The sequence below is a fragment of the Sus scrofa genome, chromosome 9 (genome assembly GCF_054392235.1).
Source record: "Sus scrofa isolate SSC_HxYL_T2T_F1_AM1 chromosome 9, Sscrofa_HxYL_maternal_Yorkshire_Landrace_v2.0, whole genome shotgun sequence".
Lineage (NCBI taxonomy): Eukaryota > Metazoa > Chordata > Mammalia > Artiodactyla > Suidae > Sus > Sus scrofa.
In genome coordinates, this window is record NC_139391.1 from 86462132 (window position 1) to 86481202 (window position 19071).

General features: G+C 35.0%; 1 protein-coding gene across 1 annotated transcript in view; it reads right to left on the reverse strand.

Moving 5' to 3' along the window:
- LOC146400019 (uncharacterized) overlaps nt 1-19071 on the reverse strand; it is a 57966-nt gene that overhangs the window by 13970 nt on the left and 24925 nt on the right. Inside the window, exons 3-5 of the mRNA XM_084978598.1 lie at nt 16856-16968; nt 9166-9274; nt 5022-5203 (exon numbers count right to left, since the gene is read on the reverse strand). Of these exons, the coding sequence (XP_084834724.1) occupies nt 9254-9274; nt 16856-16968 (134 nt within the window). The 3' untranslated portion in view covers nt 5022-5203; nt 9166-9253. The remainder of the gene's footprint in view (nt 1-5021; nt 5204-9165; nt 9275-16855; nt 16969-19071) is intronic.

The window sequence follows — 19071 nt, forward strand, 5'->3', positions numbered from 1 at the left end:
CACAGCAACTCAGGATCTGAGCCCCATCTGAGACCCACACCATAGCTCATGGCAATGCAGGATCCTTAACTCACTGAGCAAGGCCAGGGATCAAACTCGCATCGTTATGAATTCTAGTCAGGCCTTTGTTACACTATTGTGCCCCATTTTTCCATTTTCTTCTACATCATCTCTATTTTATTCAAGAAAAAAATCCATGAAAATTTCTACCTAAAATGTTACTGTCTAATAACATTACTTTTGTTTTTTCTTTTTAGAGCCACACTTGCAGCATACGGAAGTTCCCAGGCTAGGAGTCAAATCTGAGCTGCAACTGCCAGCTTTTGCCACAGCCACAGACACATGAGATCCGAGCTGTGTCTGTGACCTACACCACAGCTCACATTAATGCCAGATCCTTAAGCCACTGAGCAAGGCCAGGAATCAAAGATACTAATCAAAGTCATTTCTGCTGAGCCACAATGGGAACTCTGAAACATTCCTTGTTCACAGAGTTGAGTATTAAACATTCCTTGTTCACAGACTCTGTATTTATTAGATGCTTTAAAAGCTCTTGAATAAATTAATCTAAAGGTAAATACTGTCGAGTTGGTAGGAAATCTGCACTAGAAGTAAAAAAAAAAAATCAGCTTCTTGCTCACTTTAGTTTATATTTCTCTAATGTTTCTCTCTCTCTCATTCTGTACCTGCCTCTCCTTCTCTATTTAGCAGAGTTCATTTCCAACAAATGGAAAAAAGTTAAAGTGGCCACCAGGAAATTCTTCTAGTCTATAGTCAAATACCTTTGGAAAAATACACTTAATTTACAATCACAACGCATACATCGGGGTATCTTAACCACAAATCTAATGCAATTATTGTTCCTTTATATATTTCCTCAATTTTATATGAATAATAAGTACACTCTCCAATGACAAAAAATAAAAACTAAAAGCAATATAAAAAACCATACAACTTTGAGAAGTTTCATATATAAACATGCACCGTATGACCCAGCAATCCTGTTACTAGATAGTTACCCAAGAGAAATGGAAACATACCTTCACAAAATAGTATTCAAATGTTAGTAGCACTGTTTATTACTTATAGTAAAACATTAAAAACAGTCTAAATGTCTGTCAGCTGGTAGATGAGTAAGCAAATTTTTGCATATCCATGAAGCTGTAATACACCACAACAAAAAGAGATGAACTACCAATTCATGCAAAAGCGTGAATGAATTTCAGAAACGTGCTTAGAAGTTAGACACTGAAGGCTACATACCAGGTTACTCCATTTTTATTAAGTGTCCAGAAAATGGTGGTCTATAGTGGGAGAAAATAAATTTGTAGGTGCCAGGAGCTAGGGTTAGTGGGAAGGGATTGACAGCTAGAGGCCCAAGGGAACTGTTTGGTTCAGTGATAGAGTGTTATATCATGAATACTGTCAAACTCCATCAAATTGTACACTTACTGGTGAATTTTCTTATATGTAACTTTTACCTTAAAAAGTCTGATTAAAAATAATTTTTAAAATGGTAAATATGAGCCTCAAGTAGGCTCCAAATATTTAACAGATTAGAGGGGTATACTTGGAATACCTGCCTAAATTATTGGGGCCACTCAAATATGCTTTCTTGCCAGGCACTCACAGTGCATATCAGACATTCACAGGCGTCTTACTACTTATGACTATGGAAGAATTTAGTGAGTGAAGTGCATAGACCTGAGACTACATCCTGATAATATTAAGGGATTGTTAAGGGGTCAGGTTATAGTATGAACCTGAGTTGGCCACAGCATGCTGAAGCCTTGAGACAAGTCTCAGAGTGCTCTTTGGATGACATATAACTGGCAAGGGGTAGTGCATGTATCAGACACCAGAATGTAATTGGCAGGAGGAGATTGGAAAATACTCAATATCCATGATTTAGTGAAATATAAGTAATTTTTAAAATGACTAAACAGAAAGGGCTGAGTAAAAAGGTCCTCTTATTTTAAGGTTCTCTGCTTAGGACTAGTGATAATAGAGACCTTAATGTGTAACCAGGAATTCTTTTATCAACTGGAAGAAATAATCACAGGCAGGGATAATTTCTAAAGAATATCAAGATATTTAAATAAGATCTGTTGTACAAAAAGTATAATATATGCAATTATATAATATAATGTTAATGTCCATTAATATATAAAACATAGATATGACCTTTCCTTTTTAAACATGACATAAATTATGAGTATTAAATGAGTAAAAAGAAACACTGAATTAAGTTCCATAGTACAAAAGATATAGCAATAAAAATTGGAATTTTATTTCTAATTTGGGGCTTTTTCTTTTAAAAATATATAAGAAAATGAAAGTCAAAATATTGGTAAAATGTTATATAATAATCTGCTCTTATATAATAATTATTCTTGACAAAGTGATAATGTGCTTCAATGATAAAACTCTTTTGAAGTTAAAAAAGAAACTCTTGAAACATGCATTTGTTTCATTATAACTGTATCTATTAGTAAAATAGTTTTTCCTAAAAAGCAGAATAAGTGTCTATCTTTGTTTTGTCTTGAAGGGAAAGTGGCCCAAACATTACAAAAACACATTCAGATTTCTGTTCTTTCTTACTGGATTTGAATTACACAAAAACAGGGATAGATTACGCTGTGGACAATGATAAATAAGTGGGAACTTACAGTTATACTTGAACAGATAAAAGCAGCTTTTCATTACTGGGGCAAATTATGATTCTTTTAGAAAGTTTACCCCAAAACCCCTGCTGACAAAGTTATAATGCCTGCCTGAATGCCCTTACTGCAGTATGTGTGCTTTTGTTTACTAAATTATATTTGCTAATAACAAAGATTCAACTAGATCTTGGTCCCAGCCTAAACTGATCCTCATGATCACTCATGACTTCAAACACTGCTGATTGCTGCTCCCTCCATACAGAGATCTGCTTGAGAACAGGATACGTGAGCACAGGATTTCTCTATTCCAGGAGTTTTACATCAGGTCCTCAGAACCTATTCATCATACAGATTAAACTCTGTACCCTTCTACCAACTTCTCCCTATTTACCCCACACCCCGGCCCCTGGCAACCACTTTTTTCTCCCTCTGTTTTTATGCGGAGTTTTTAGTCTGTGTTGTTTTTAAATTTACATATAAATGATACTGTACATGATTTGTCTTTCTCTGCCTGACATTTCACTTAACATTATGGCCTTAAAAATCCATCCATGTAGTCACAAATGGCAAAACTGCCTTCTTGCCCATGGCTGAATAATATTCCATCTTCTTTTTCCAGTCATCCATTGATGGACACTTAGATTGTTTCAATGTTTTAGCTATTGTAGATAATGCTGCAATGAACATGGCAGCACAGATATATCTTCAATGTCTTGTTTTCATTTTTTTTTTTTGAATATACAACCAGAAGCGGGATTGCTGGATCATACAATACTTGAATTTTTAACTTTTTTAAGGAAACTCCATACTGTTTTCCATAGCGGCTACACCAATTTACATTCCCACCAACAGTGCACAAGAGTTCCCTCTTCTCCACATCCCAGCCAACCCTTGTTTATCTCTTGCCTGTTTCATGATACCCATTTTAACAAGTGGGAGGTGACATCTCATTGTAGTTTCGATTTGCATTTCCTTGACAATTAGTGATATTGAGCACTTTTCTGAGTACTTGTTGGCCATTTGTATGTCTTCTTTGAAAATATATCTATTCAAATCCTCTGCCCATTAAAAAAATCAGATTGTTTGTTCTTGCAATTGAGTTGTTTGAGCCCTTTATGTATTTTGGACGTTAACCTCCTATTAGATATATGATTTGTGAATATTTTTTCTTATTAAGTTGGTTGCTTTTTCAATTTGTTGATAGAATTGCTCTGTTAAGCAGGTTGCTTTTTTGATTTGATAGTCTCCTTTGCTGTGCAGAAATTTTTTAGTATGATGTAGTCCCACTTTTTTGTTTTTGTTGCCTATGCTTTTGTCAGATTCAAAATATCATGGCCAAGAATCATGTCCAAAAGTTTACCCCCTTTGTTTTCTTCTAGAAATTCAATGGTTTCAGATGTTATGTTAAAGTCTCTAATCCATTCTGAGTTGAATTTTGTGTATAGCATAAGATACAGGTCCAGTTTCATTCTTTTTCATGTGTTGGTCTAGTTTTCCAAATACAATTTATTGACAAGAATCTCCTTTCCCCATTGTATATTCTTGGTTCTTTTGTCATAAATTAATTGACGATAGGCTTATTTACGGACCCTCTTTTTTGCTACATTGCCTATGGATCTATTTTTATGCCAACATTATACTGTTTTTATTACTATAGGTTTGTAATATAGTTTAAAATCATCTTCAATACTAAGTAATAGATTGCTAGCTATATTTGTACACTATGCTTTTTTGTCTGTTCTCATACTGTACTATTATCCCTAAGGCATGCCCTTCACTGTCCCTCTCTACCTCTCAAAATTCTATCACTAGAAATGCCATTATTAAAAGTTTAAATAAAGGTTAGTATTTATTAAACAATTAAGTGTTTGTCTATTCTTTTCCTAGAAATTACTGTCCCCCTCGAAAAATGCTGGGGGGGGGGGAAACAGAGATGTGAACCTCACTGCCAACAAAATAACAGAACAAATTAAATGACTGACAAAAGTAACACAAGTCAAGCAGAATGCAGGAAAATGTGGAAAACGGATGCCCCCAGCTGTGTATTCTTAACACTGCTGATAGAATACACATCTTCTAATAATCATCTCAATGTGAGAAAGAAACCCCAAAATCATCTGTTTTCAATAATAATAAAAGGGTGAGTGGGCAGGCAGTGAGAATGCTCCTGTACTCATGTGGTAGAAGGCAAGGATGAATGGGGAAAAAATTATTTTTGAGCATTGCTTCTTTTCTGGGATGTTGGTCATTCAAGTGTTCATTTGCATTAGTTCATTGTATATTAACATTCATTGATTTTTCTAATGTTGTATTTCCATAAAAATAATTCATAAGGGGATATAACTTCTATTTACTAACCTCTATAACTTGAAGAAAGAGAACGCACTTTATATTCCAGTTATTATGGCTCTGTAACAAATTACTCCATGCAACTATTTATTATCTTCATAGATTCTGTGGGTCAAGAGTTCAGTCAGAGCACAGCAGGGATGGCTGTTCTCTACTCCAGCACTTCTCTTCTTCAGCGACAAGGCTCTAATCTGGGGGCAGGAACAATCTGAAGATTTATTTTCTCATACGTCTGGGAGTTGATGCTGGTTCACAACCATTTAGAGGATCTTATAAAGGATACAACTTCATTTACAAAAGCGACAAAACAAACCAAAAAAGAGTAAGGAACAAGAAAGATATCTATGAAGGAAACTGTAAAGTTCTACTGTGGATATAAGTCAGAAAATAAACATTACATTTCTGAGTTTAAAAAATCAGGGAAAGGAATTCCCGCCATGGCGCAGCAGAAACGAATCTGATTAGGAACCATGAGGTTGTGGGTTCAATCCCTAGCCTCACTCACTCGGTGTTGCTGTGAGCTGTGGTGTAGGTCACAGATGTGGCTCAGATCTGGCGCATTGCTCTGGCTCTGGTGTAGGCTGGCAGCTGCAGCTTTGATTAGACCCCTAGCCTGGGAACCTCCAAATGCCACAGGTGTGGCCCTAAAATGCAAAAAAAAAAAAAAAAAAAAAAAAAAAACACCAAAAATAACAAAACAAAACAACAGGGAAGAACACAAAGATGTTGATTTTCCCTATGTTAATTTAAAATTGTAAAGTGTATCAAATAAAATAAAATAGGACTCAGAGTTCCTGTTGTGGCATATGAATCATACTAGTATGATTGGAAATGAATCACACTGGTATCCATGAGGATGTAGGTTCGATCCCTAGACTCACTCAGTGCGTCAGGGATCTGGTGTTGCCATGAGCTGTGGTGTAGGCTGCAGACATGGCTCAGATCCCGTGTTGCTGTGGCTGTGGTATAGGCTGGCAGCTGTAGCTCTGATTTGACCCCCAGCCTGGGAACTTCAATATGCCAAGAGTGTGACCCTAAAAAGCAAAATAATTTAATTAATTAATTAATTAATTAAAAAACAGGACTCAACCATAAAAATTAATGAAATAATGCCATTTGCAGTACATGGATGGACCTAGAGATTATCATACTAAGAGAAATCAGACAGAAAAAGACAAATACCATATGATATCACTTACACGGAGAGCCTAATAAAAATGATACAAAACAACTTATTTACAAAACAGAAACAGACTCACAGATTTCAAAATCAAATTTATGGTTACCAAAGGGGAATGTAGTAGGGAGGGGATAAATTAGGAGTTTGGGATTAACAAATACATACTACTATACATGAAATAGATAATCAGGGAGTTCCCCTTGTGGCTCAGTGGGTTATGAACTACATGAAGATACAGGTTCAATCCCTGGTCTCGCTCAGTGGGTTAAGGATCTGATGTTGTCGTGAGCTATGGTGTAGGTCACAGAAGTGGCTCAGGTCCTGCGTTGCTGTGGCTGTGGTGTAGAGCAGGAGCTGCAGCTCCCATTCCACCCCTAGCCTGGGAACTTCCATATGCCACATGTGTGGCCCTAAGTAGCAATAAATGAATAAATAAATAAATAAATAAATAAAATGCAAATGAGTCAAGAAGAGCTGCACTTTTAAAACAAATAAATAAATAAAATAGATAATCAGCAAGGATCTACTGTACAGCACAGGGAACTCTACTCAATATTCTATGGTAACCTATATGGGAAAAGAATCTGATAAAGAATAGATGTATGTATATAAAGAAAACTGAATCATTTTGCTGTACACCTGAAATTAACACAACTTTGTAAGTCAACTATACTCTAATAAAATTTTTTAAAAAATAAATTAAATAAAAAACAGGATTTTTTTTTTCTATGAAGGCAAAGTGATTCTAGGCAAATTACATCATCTGTTCCATGAGCTGTTACTGGATTCAGAGCACCTTTGCTGGCCTGAATCCATCACTGGTGCAAGACATCATTACCTCTCATCTGGGCTACTGAAATACCCTAACTGGACTACCTGCTTCCACTCTTCTTGTCCTCTCCCTCATTCCACTCCCATTAGGCTATTCTTTAAAACATGAACAATTCCTCTGATAGCATCGGTCAGACTTGCTCCATTGGCTTTCCTACACAGTCATAATCCAAAGTTCTTCACGTGGTCTACAATGCATTCTAGGACCTGGATATTTCTCAGAACACATTTTCTACCACTGCCCTACTTAATCGCCTTTGTCCTTTTTCATTTTTCCCCAGAAATATTCCTCAATATGCTTTTCAAGCTCTTTTCAGGTTTGCACTCATTGTTCCATCTGCCAGCAATATTTTTCTCTATAAAATCAAATCCATTCCCCTTTCACATCAAATGTCACCTCAGAGAAACTTTCTCCAGAAATATTCCTCAATATGCTTTTCAAGCTCTTTTCAGGTTTGTACTCATTGTTCCATCTGCCAGCAATGTTCTTACTCTATAAAATCAAATCCATTCCCCTTTCACATCAAATGTCACCTCAGAGAAACTATCATTGAATATCCTATATAAAATACAGTATTTATGCTGATTTATTTTCTTTATATTATAGTTTTATTTGTTTGGGGGTTTTCTGTCTTCTCCACTAGGAAGCACATTTTTACAAGGATAGAAACCTTTTCCCTAAACACTTAAAATAATATATGGCATATTTATTGGCAAGCACTCAATAAATAATGAACTGAATGAGTAAATAGAGTGAGAATCATTTTCAAAATTAGTATATCATAAAAACAATGTAACCCCAAAGTAGCATAACATAACAGCATGACTCTATAGTAACATATCATAACCCTACAAATAACAGTGATAACAATCAATGGAATTAATAGTTATATTTAAGACCAGAAATTGACCCAAATACAAATGCAATTTAGTATAAAAGAGAAAACACTTCAAATTAGGAGAAGGGTTGGTTCAAAATTATTGGTGTCTCAACAACTTGAAAAACTATTTGGAACAAGAAAATAAATTAAGCAGAATATTTTACCTTCAGGCCTTAAAGTAAACCAGATGAACTAAGTATTTAAATATAAAAAATGATATCAGGAAGTACTGGAAAATTCATAGGAGAATCTGGAAAATCACCTTAGAAATGGAATACTTTTTTTTAAAAGGTTGCACAAAGTCCGGAAACCATTTTTTAAGCATTGAAACTTTTTACTGTAAAAAATTTTAAATGTCTTTATTTGAAAAATCGCTTAGGGAGTTCCCGTCGTGGCACAGTGGTTAACGAATCCGACTAGGAACCATGAGGTTGCGGGTTCGATCCCTGCCCTTGCTCAGTGGATTAACGATCCGGCGTTGCTGTGAGCTGTGGTGTAGGTTGAAGATGCGGCTCGGATCCCGCTGTGGCTCTGGCGTAGGCCTGTGGCTACAGCTCTGATTAGACCCCTAGCCTGGGAACCTCCATATGGCGTGGGAGCGGCCCAAGAAATAGCAAAAGACAAAAAAAAAAAAGAAAAGAAAAGAAAAGAAAAATCGCTTAAAAAAACCCAAAGGAAGGAAAAACATCCATAACTTGTATCAAACACAAATTGCAAATTTTCTCAATATATGATAAGTTCCTAAGATAAATAAGAAGACAACTGACAACCTGGTAGAAAAATGAGCAATGTATGTGAATAGATACCATATTAAATTAAATAACTTTAAATATGTGAAAATATGTTAAACTGCACTAAGAAAATGCAATTCAACATGTTATGGCAATGACATTTTGTTATTTACCTGTTTCACTGGCAAGCATTAAAAAAATGACACTACACTGTTTTAGGGCAGACAGAGGATATCAGGCACGTTCATACACTGCTATTGGAAGTTTAAATTGGAGCAACTTTCATGAAGAATGTATTAGCTATCTATTGTACATAACAAAATACTGTGAAACTTAGAGGCTTAAAAACAACAACAAACATTTATTTTCTCTGACAATTTCTCTGGGACAGAAATTTGGGAGCAGCTTAGGTTGGGTGGTCCTGGCTCAGGTTCCTCTATGAGGCTGCAACCAGGATGTTAGTCAGGGCTGCAGTCATTTTAAGGCTTTCTGAGGCCTAAATATTCCACTCTTAAGAGTGACTCACACACCTGGCTACCAATTTGGTGCTGATTGTTGGTGGGAATCCTCAGTTGGTCCACCTGTAAGCCTCTCCCAGGGGTGCTTTGGGTGTCCTCATCACATGGCAGCTGGATTCCTCTAGAGAGATTCAAAAGAAAGCAAAGTGGAAACATTATTTTTATTACTAGACTCTGTACTCTTATCATGTTCTCAATATCCTATTGGTCATTTAGGTTAACACTGTTCATTGTGGGAGGGGACTACAAAGAAGCATATACTTCAGGAGAAAATGACAACTGGAAATCATCTTGGAGGTTGGCTACCACAGGAAACAATTTGGAAAATAATTTTCAAAATAAAATTTCATATAAATTCTGAATCTTAAGTTCTACTTCTAATTATCCTCCAGATAAACACCCACTTGTATATAAGGATATATTCATCTCAGCTTTGTTACCAAAACACAGAAAATTGAAATAATCTAAATGCTTTTGAATATGGGTTCTGATTAAATAAATTATAATGCATCCATACAATGTAATATACATGTCTTTCAGTAGATTCCACACAAAAAAAAGAAAAAAAAAAAGAAAGAAAGAAATAGTACTGCCTTTGGAAAAGGCAGTAGTAATCAGGGTGACAAGGGAAAAGACGGAACATTTTTTTTCTATGCATGCTCTTCTGTATATTTAATATTTTGTAGCTACGTGCAAGAATTATCTACTTTGAGAAAAATGGGAAAAATATACAACTGCTGTAGTCTTTGTAAAATTAAGTTCCCAAGCAAATGTTAGTTGGGCTGTACTGAGCCATTGTGCTTTTATTTTATCTTTTTGTTAATCAATTTTCTATTATCATCATCATTATTTGGACCTTCAAATCAATTCTCCTCTGAGATTTCAAGCCTCTGAAGTGTACTGATTACCTGGCATATTCCTAAGTGCTTAACATATATTTGTTTAAGTCAAGGTCTCATAACCTCAGCACTACTACTATTTTGGGGCCAGATGATATTTTGTTAAAAGGGGCTGTTCTGAAGTCAGATAAAGACAAATATATGAAATCACTAACATGTGAAATATAATAAAAATTGTATAATCGAACTCACAAAACAGAAACAGACACAAAGATTTCAAAACCAAACTTATGTTCACCAAAGAGGAAATGTGGGATGGGGGGGGGATAAATTAGGGGGTTGGGATTGATATATACACACTACTATATACAAAATAGATGGGTAACAAGGACCTAATGTACAGCATAGGGAAATTAACTCAGTACTCTGTAATAACTTATATGGGAAAAGAATCTGAAAAGGAATGGATATACGTATAACTGATTTACTTTGCTGTACACCTGAAATTAACACAACTTTGTAATCAACTGTATTCAAATAAAATCAAAAGAGGTGGGAGGTTGTTCTATATATGGTAGGATGTTTAAAACCACCCTGGCCTCCAACTAGATGCCAGTAGTGTAATATAAATCATAACAAATAAAATATTTCGAGACATGGTCAAATGTCCCCTGAAGGGAAGGAATCATCCCCAGTTGAGAGTCATTGATTTAAAGTAATGACATATCCAACCTTGGAGTAGACACAGAATTTTAAAAGATTTTTAAAGCAAGATTTAGTATACATTTTCTACTACAATATAATAATTAGGCATATACTTTTGATATAAGTGAATTAAGGGATGGAATATACTAGAGATTATTAACTAAAGGAAGAATAATATTTAATATTTTTGTTATTATTCATTTACTATTCTTAATTGTTCCTTGTTATTTGACATCGAGAATTGACCTTGCATAAGAAGGTGAAGAATTCAGAACTCCTCATTTAGCGAAACAGTATGATTTGCAAAATGATGAATGATGGCCTATACGTGAGATACATCATTGTCTTTCCCCTTTCTTCTAGATGACTATAATGATAGCAAAAAATTGATTGTCAGTACACGAAGGGTATGATTTAGAATAAACACTCCATTCTTTGATGCAGATCACTTCATCAAATAAGGATTAAACTACATAAAGATTAATTACGCTAGCCAAATTGCTAGTTCCGGATGATTTCTTTTAATTGATAACCAATGGTTTACAAACTAGAAATCACCACCTATGAAACTGGATGAAGAGCCTCACAGTGAGAATGACAGAGTAACACTGAGGATATTTAAGATAGATCATTGTTGTCTCATAACAGCCTTACTATGGAGGAAAGACCTCCATAACACATGGATGAGGGAATTAACAAATCTTTCCCTGTCTTTAAGATCATTATTTTGTCATTAAAGGCTTTGTGGTATTTAGAGCATTTCCCATTTCTCCTACTCAACTCACTGTCTTGTCTTAATCCCAACAAAAGGAGAAGGAAGAAGAAAGGAAGGAGGAAGGGAGGCTGGGAGGAAGGGAGGCGAAAAAGAAAGAAGATAGCAAAGGAAGAATTGAAAGGAATTTTTCTGTTAAAGAATAAAATTTTCAATTATCTACAAGATAAAAATTAAACTAATGGCCTAATTTTATATTTTCTTTCCCTTTATTTCTACTGAAACACAATTCAGCCAACATCTATAAAGCCAATTTTGAAATATACTTAAGAAACTTAACTAAAATTACTATGTTCACTACATTTCCATAATGTAATTTTTTTAATGTATTATAAAGGATCACTATGGGCAAACTTACTGGTGTTATTCAGACTAATTTCAAATAATACTGCCTTAAAAACTAGAAATTCCTGCTGCCTTTAATTCTACAATATTTGCATTGCTTTCTCTTATCTGTCTTGATACTTGAGTATCTGCCACCAAATTCCAAATGGTGTTATGTATCTACCAACAGTTCCAGTACTTAAAAAAAGAACTAAAGGTATTTTCAGTTAAATTTTTTTTCTCAATCCTAATTTGACTAGAGTATAAGACATTAACACTGTATATTGTTTTTAATACCGACTCAATTTTGTTGGCTCTATCACTGTATAATAATAGTCCATCTGGTTAAAATATTAGCAGAGTGCAGTACCTAGTTATTATTTCCTAGTAACATATGACATATTATTATCATTATTTATTTGAAAGGCAACCAGTTATATAGTCTGTTCATAAAGCAAGAAGATATTATAGAATCATCCTATCAAGGTAGGTCACTTGTGTAATAACTAGAAATTTACACAAAATCCACAATTCAGTAGTTTAAATGACTGATCATACATCAAGCTTTAAAAACAGAACAAGTAATCAAGAAGGAATATGCTTTGTGTGCTTATAAGTGGAAATATTACATCTTCTTTGTAAGATAAATGTTATTTCATGGAAAATAATAATGTCTACAACATAATTAATCTCAAACGAACTGATCTTAGAATCATGATGAAGCTAAGTATAATGTTTATATTGATGAAACTAATTGTAAAGTTTGTCTAGAAATTCTAATTTATCTTTTTTTCCCAAGGAAAAAATAGACATATAGTATTACTCATGAATATTTAAAGATAAATACTCTTGGTATCATAAACACATACTCATTTTCTATTGTAATTTCTCATAATTTAAGCCCAATGCAAGAAATGGAAGAAGTTGAAATTTCATATGGTCCAACCTAATTGTATGAACAAGAAAATTAAGGAACTGAAGTAAGAAAGTAAAAGAAAGAAAATGTAAAGGAGAATATTGGCTTAGTAAAAAGTAGAAAATCCTGCAGCATGGATGGACCTAGAAATTATCATACTAAGTTAAGTCAGTAGAAAGACAAATATCATATGAGATCACTAATATGTGGAATCTAAGAGAAATGATATAATAGACCTTACAAAAGAGAAACAGACTCAAAGATTTCAAAACCAATTTATGCTTACCAAAAGGGAAACACTGGGTAGGGGGAAGGTTAAATTGGGATGTTGGGATTGATATATACATACTACTATATGTAAAATACACAGACAACAAGGAACTACTATACAGTACAGGGAAATTATACTCAATACTGTGTAATAATCTATATGGGAAAAGAATCTGAAAAGGAATAGATATATGTATATGTTCAACCGATTTACCTTACTTTACATTTGAAATTAATACAACTTTGTAAGTCAACTATATTCCAATAAAAAATTTTTAAAAAGTAGATGTCCACTTTATATTATATTCAACAAAACAACAACAAAAACACAAAAAAAAATACATACAAATAGTTTTTTCACTTTGAAAAATTTATATATAGTATTATGAGGTTTAAACAACCAATTCACATATGACACGTAAATATTACATTTTAACTTGGTGTCATAATCGGCAGCCTAATGGATAAGAGATTAATTAAAACATTCCACACAACACTGAATAAAGATAGTGAATGCATTAACTCTGATTATAATTTACATAAATTTCAATGCATTTGCAAGAGAAAAGATCCTTTATTTTTCTTCAGATTTAATGACAGGGTTTTATCACCTTTCATGACTGCAGATTTTAAAATCACACTGTAGTGACTAAAGGATGGTCTCTGACATCTTACACCTGAAACTGCTCTACCTAAAAACCTAGGAAGCAATTTGCCATAGGTTTATTAAGAATGTAAACATCTATAATGAATTCTAAATTAATAATCAACTATATAATTGATATATTTTGAAGGATGTAAAGGTCAATTATCTATGATGGTTTAGGATATTAATATTAATTTGAAAAGGACAAAAATTGTGAAAATACCATTGATTTCAGCTTTAACATAAAATTGGCATAATATCCAAAGCAAGTGAATGTTATTAGGCAATTTGAAAATATTATATAAGACAGAGTATAGAACTTGAAAGAATTCAAAGACCTCAGTATAGGATATAAGAAGTTATTCAATACACACATTACTGACCACACTTTCTACTTGAGTACTGAATTTTGGGCTTTCCTCTAAGGAGTAAAATCACCTGGTAATTCAGATTGAGAGAATGACTCAGTGGTTTTTGACTTTGTCTGGTATTACCACATTTCAGTTACCACATGCTACATAACATACACTGGTAATTATAGCCACCATACTATGCTTTAGAGACCCAGAATTTACACATCTTATAGCTGGAAGAATATATTCTGACCAAATCTCCTACCCCCCCCCATCCCCTTCAGCCTTTGCCAAATATTCCACTGTGTATATATACCACATTTTCTATATCCAGTCATCATAGATATGAAGTCACCCATGGACACACATAGTTGTTTCTATGTCTTGGATATTGTGAATAAAAGCTGCAAGGAATGTGGGAGTACAGATATCTCTTTGATACCCTGGAGTCAGCAGGTGCTGAGATGAGCCAGGGGCCTGAAAGCCCTCACCTGGTATCCTTAGCACTTATGAAGTGACTTCCAAAATTGATATTTCTGGGAGAAAAATGGTGCTAAAATTTCCTATATAGCCATTTTGCTGATGTCCCTCCCTTGTTCAGGAGTATTTCAAAATAAAGATTATTTATATTTCTGATTCTGACTTTACTATTTCAAAAATTTCTAAACTGTGGCAAAGTTAAATGAAAAATTCCGAAGCAAAATTCCAGAAATTCCACTACTTTAGAAAAGCTAAAAATATTCAACTTTGGATTAATTACCAAATACTTCTTCAGTATTTTTAAGTGAACATTTAAATTAACTGATTAGAATTTCACATACACAAAAAAGAAAACTATTCATGAAAATGAATTAATGTACTGCTTCCATTTCAAATAATTTCCAGGTGGATAAAATTTAAGACAATCTTCCTTTATCCTAAAGAAACCAAAAGAATTTTTGATCTATTAAAGGTATACGACATTTCAATTTTTTTGTTTGTTCCACAAGATGAAAAATGATTAAGCTGCCAACCCATACACGCTCTGCTCTCATCTCTATTGGTCAAGAGCTGTTCCCTTCCCTAAAACAAGACATCTTCCTCTATGCTTTACCACCACCACCTCCATAGCACCAGTATATCAACATCCATGTCACCATAAACAAGCATCCTCTCCTTCATTATCAAATTCTGTGAGGTCATTCCTTCAGTACCATTTCCTCATAGGGCCCCTCCTTGGCACTCACAGCCAACTAAACCAACTGTTATTCCAAGTCCAAAACCTTCCACCACTCACTGGCCAAAGAGAAAATTGGAATGATCCAGCTGAAGTCACAAATATACTTCAGGACCATATTACTGAGGCCAGCGAGAAAGGATTTCTTTGTCATGCATGCCTGTCCCTTCCTGGATTATAGCCAAAGGGAAAATTCTCACAGAATATGTGAGCACAGAGCCAATGACATTGCTAGTAAACCTTATATAAATTCATAGTAATCCTCAAAATACATATTTTAACTGGTCAATCACCCTAAATATATAATTTTCTACCAGATAGATTCACCAACTCATTAGTAAACTAGCACTGTAATGATTTTTAGAATTTTTTTTTTCTTTTTATGGGAGCACATGTGGCATATGGAAGTTCCCAGGCTAGGGATCAAATTGGAGCTGCAGCTGCTGGCCTATGCCACAGCCATAGCAACACCAGATCTCAGCCTCATCTGTGAATCTGCGACCTACACTGCAGCTTGTGACAACAATGGATCCTTTTTTTGTTGTTGTTCTTTTTGCCTTTTTTTCTAGGGCCGCTTCCGCAGCATATGGAGATTCCCAGGCTAGGGGTCTAATCAGGGCCTTAGCCTACTCAAGAGCCACAGCAACCCAGGATCCGAGCCACGTCTGCAACCTACACCACAGCTCAGGGCAACGCCAGATCCTTAACCCACTGAGCAAGGCCAGGGATCGAACCTGCAACCTCATAGTTTCTAATCTGATTCGTTAACCACTGCGCCACAACGGGAACTCCAACACTGGATCCTTAACCCACAGAGTAAGATCAGGGACTGACCCACATCCTCACAAACACTATACTGGGTTCTTAACCCAATAAGCCACAACAGGAACTCCAATTTTTAGCATTTCTATTTATTTATTTATTTAGTCTTTCTGTCTCTTCTAAGGCCACACCCGTGGCATATGGAGATTCCCAGGCTAGGGGTCTAATTGGAGCTGTAGCTGCTGGCCTACGTCAGAGCCACAGAAACTTGGGATCCAAGCCATCTCTGCAACCTACACCACAGCTCACAGCAACACCAGATCCTAAACCCACTGAGCCAGGCCAGGGATCGAACCCGCAACCTCATGACTCCTAGTCGGATTTGCTAACCACTGAGCCATGATGGGAACTCCAGAATTTTTATTTTTTTAAATTTTTGGTTTTTCAGCAGATTTAACACAGACTTTCAACTACACAATTTAGCAGAAATTTTATGAGGTCAGATCCCATAAATAACATTTATATGTATGTTTTCATGTGTCAGACAGACATAAACAAATCTCAGACTCTTGATGCTATACTGCATGAGTGATCTACCCCTTAAACACACCAGAAACACCCAGGAATTGAGCTCTTATGTAGAGTTTTTCTACAATGATCTGAACAAATAATTCCAGATAAATAAGCACTTTAAAAGCAGAGGAAATATTCAAAAGTACATTATTTACCATGTATTTCACTTGAAACTCTAGAGTTTAAGAACTTCTAGCATTTCTTTCCAAATGACAATGATTTACCTCCTGATATCAAAGAAAGTATTTAATAATATAAATGCATGCATTGCACTTTCCAAAATTTAAAGTAATATTTTAATTTTTATTTTATATTTTAGGTCGCACCTGTAGCACGTGTAAGTTCCAGGGCCAGAGACTGAACTTGCACCACAGCTGCCACCCGGAGCCAAAGCAGTGACAATGCCGGATCTTTAACCTGCTGGGCCACCAGGGAACACCTGAAGTAATATTTTTAGATAAAATTTTATCTATATCAGTGCCCTTTTTTTTTCCCATTTGAAAAGAATTCTTTGGGCTATAGTTTATCTTCAGATTGAAACTATGGTAATTTATTTTTCAATTTCATCCTTACATTTTATTATTTTATTATTTTTTATTTTGGGGTGCATATCAAGTTTATTGCTGTCTTCCACAAGAAGGCAGCCCACAGCATAGAATGGTCCCCACCCTTGTTAATGGTACTTGTCAGGACAAAATCAGGCTGAAACAAACTGTACACATTGTTATAATTCAGTCTTATAATTTTAAGTTGAAAATTAAATTCTATTCCATAGTCAAATAATTATAAGGAAAATGGCAATTTATGTAATAATCGATAGTAAATAAATATATACCACTTTGTAATTTTAAATTAACATGTGAAAACTATCATTAAGCTGACTTGACAAATTTATGTGGTCTCCTCCGACCTGTGTATACAAATCACTTAACAGAATGTGTTAAACACAGACTGTGACTCAGGAAGCCTCGGCTGCAATCTGAAATTCTTCATTTCCAATAAGTTTTAGTGATGCCAATGCTCACAGACCAAACATGCAACCCACTGCGTAGCAAGCGAAGATATTAGGAAATTCGTGACATACTATAGTTTAACTATTGTAAATTGTACCTTCCTACAGGTTGTGCTAACCCATTATATATTATCCTAAATTAGTATTTATGCTGGACACAAGTTGGAATAACTACCCAGCTCACACTGATCCTTCCAATGGCTTTAGTACCTATGTAATTTGGTACTAAATATGCTCCAGATCAAAGATATTGGTCCAGTTAGACACTTGATTTAGGAAGAGAGTAAGATTCTCTCTGGATGATTATTACAGCTCAGTCACTTTAAAAGCAATCTCTCTGAAAGTCTCAGTCTCCTGATACTGAAGTCCTTGGAGCTGCCTTTTTGAAGCTTGATCAATTCATATTTTAATATCCAAATTAATTTAATACCTTCTCATAAGTCTTCTTAAGTTACTCAAAGTTGATTTTTGTTGCTTGCAACCCAATGAACCATAATAACACAATTTATCAGAGCAGGGGACAAAATGGAATTATTAAAAACATCCCGGAGTTCCCGTCGTGGCGCAGTGGTTAACGAATCCGACTGGGAACCATGAGGTTGCGGGTTCGGTCCCTGCCCTTGCTCAGTGGGTTAACGATCCGGCGTTGCTGTGAGCTGTGGTGTAGGTTGCAGACGCGGCTCGGATCCCGCATTGCTGTGGCTCTGGCGTAGGCCGGTGGCTACACCTCCGATTCAACCCATAGCCTGGGAACCTCCATATGCCGCAGGAGCAGCCCAAGAAATAGCAACAACAACAACAAAAGACAAAAAAAAAAAAAAAAAAAAAAAAATCCCCTCTACTGAACACCACAAAAAAAGAGTAAGTGCTGCTATGCTGTCTATCAGAATAGCCACCAGGCACATATGGTTATTTAAATTTAAATAAATTTAAAGAAAATTTAAAATTCATCTTCACTGTCACACTAGCCACTTTTTAAGTGTTCTATACCAACATGCGGCTAGTGGCTATCACATTAGATGGTGCAGATAAATGGCATATTGAACATTTCCATCGCTAAAGAAAGTTCTATGGCAACACACTGTAAGGAGACTGGGCATCAGATAAATTACTTGGGGTATGTGGGTATAGCAAATTTTGGAAAAAGACTACTCAAATATGGTAAGAAATTCTTCCACTGACACTGCACTAGGAACAAATTTATACATGATGCCTCTAGGTTCTAATTTCTCTTTTCAGAAAGAAATTATTCACAAACTGCCCATTCCTCTAGGAATGCTATGACATTGTTGAAATGATTTCTATGACTCTTTGGTCAGCATGCTAATCCAATCCTTATAGTCATTAGTAAACCATACAAAGTTATTATTTAATAAAACAAATTTTCATTAACATGGTAAAAAGTAAATTTAAAATGGGAATTATAAATAAATGAAAGAAAAAACATTAAAGGATTGGATAATAAATATGAATTAATTTAACATGCATATTTGTATCTGGTAAAATATGCTAAAATATGCATATTAAGTA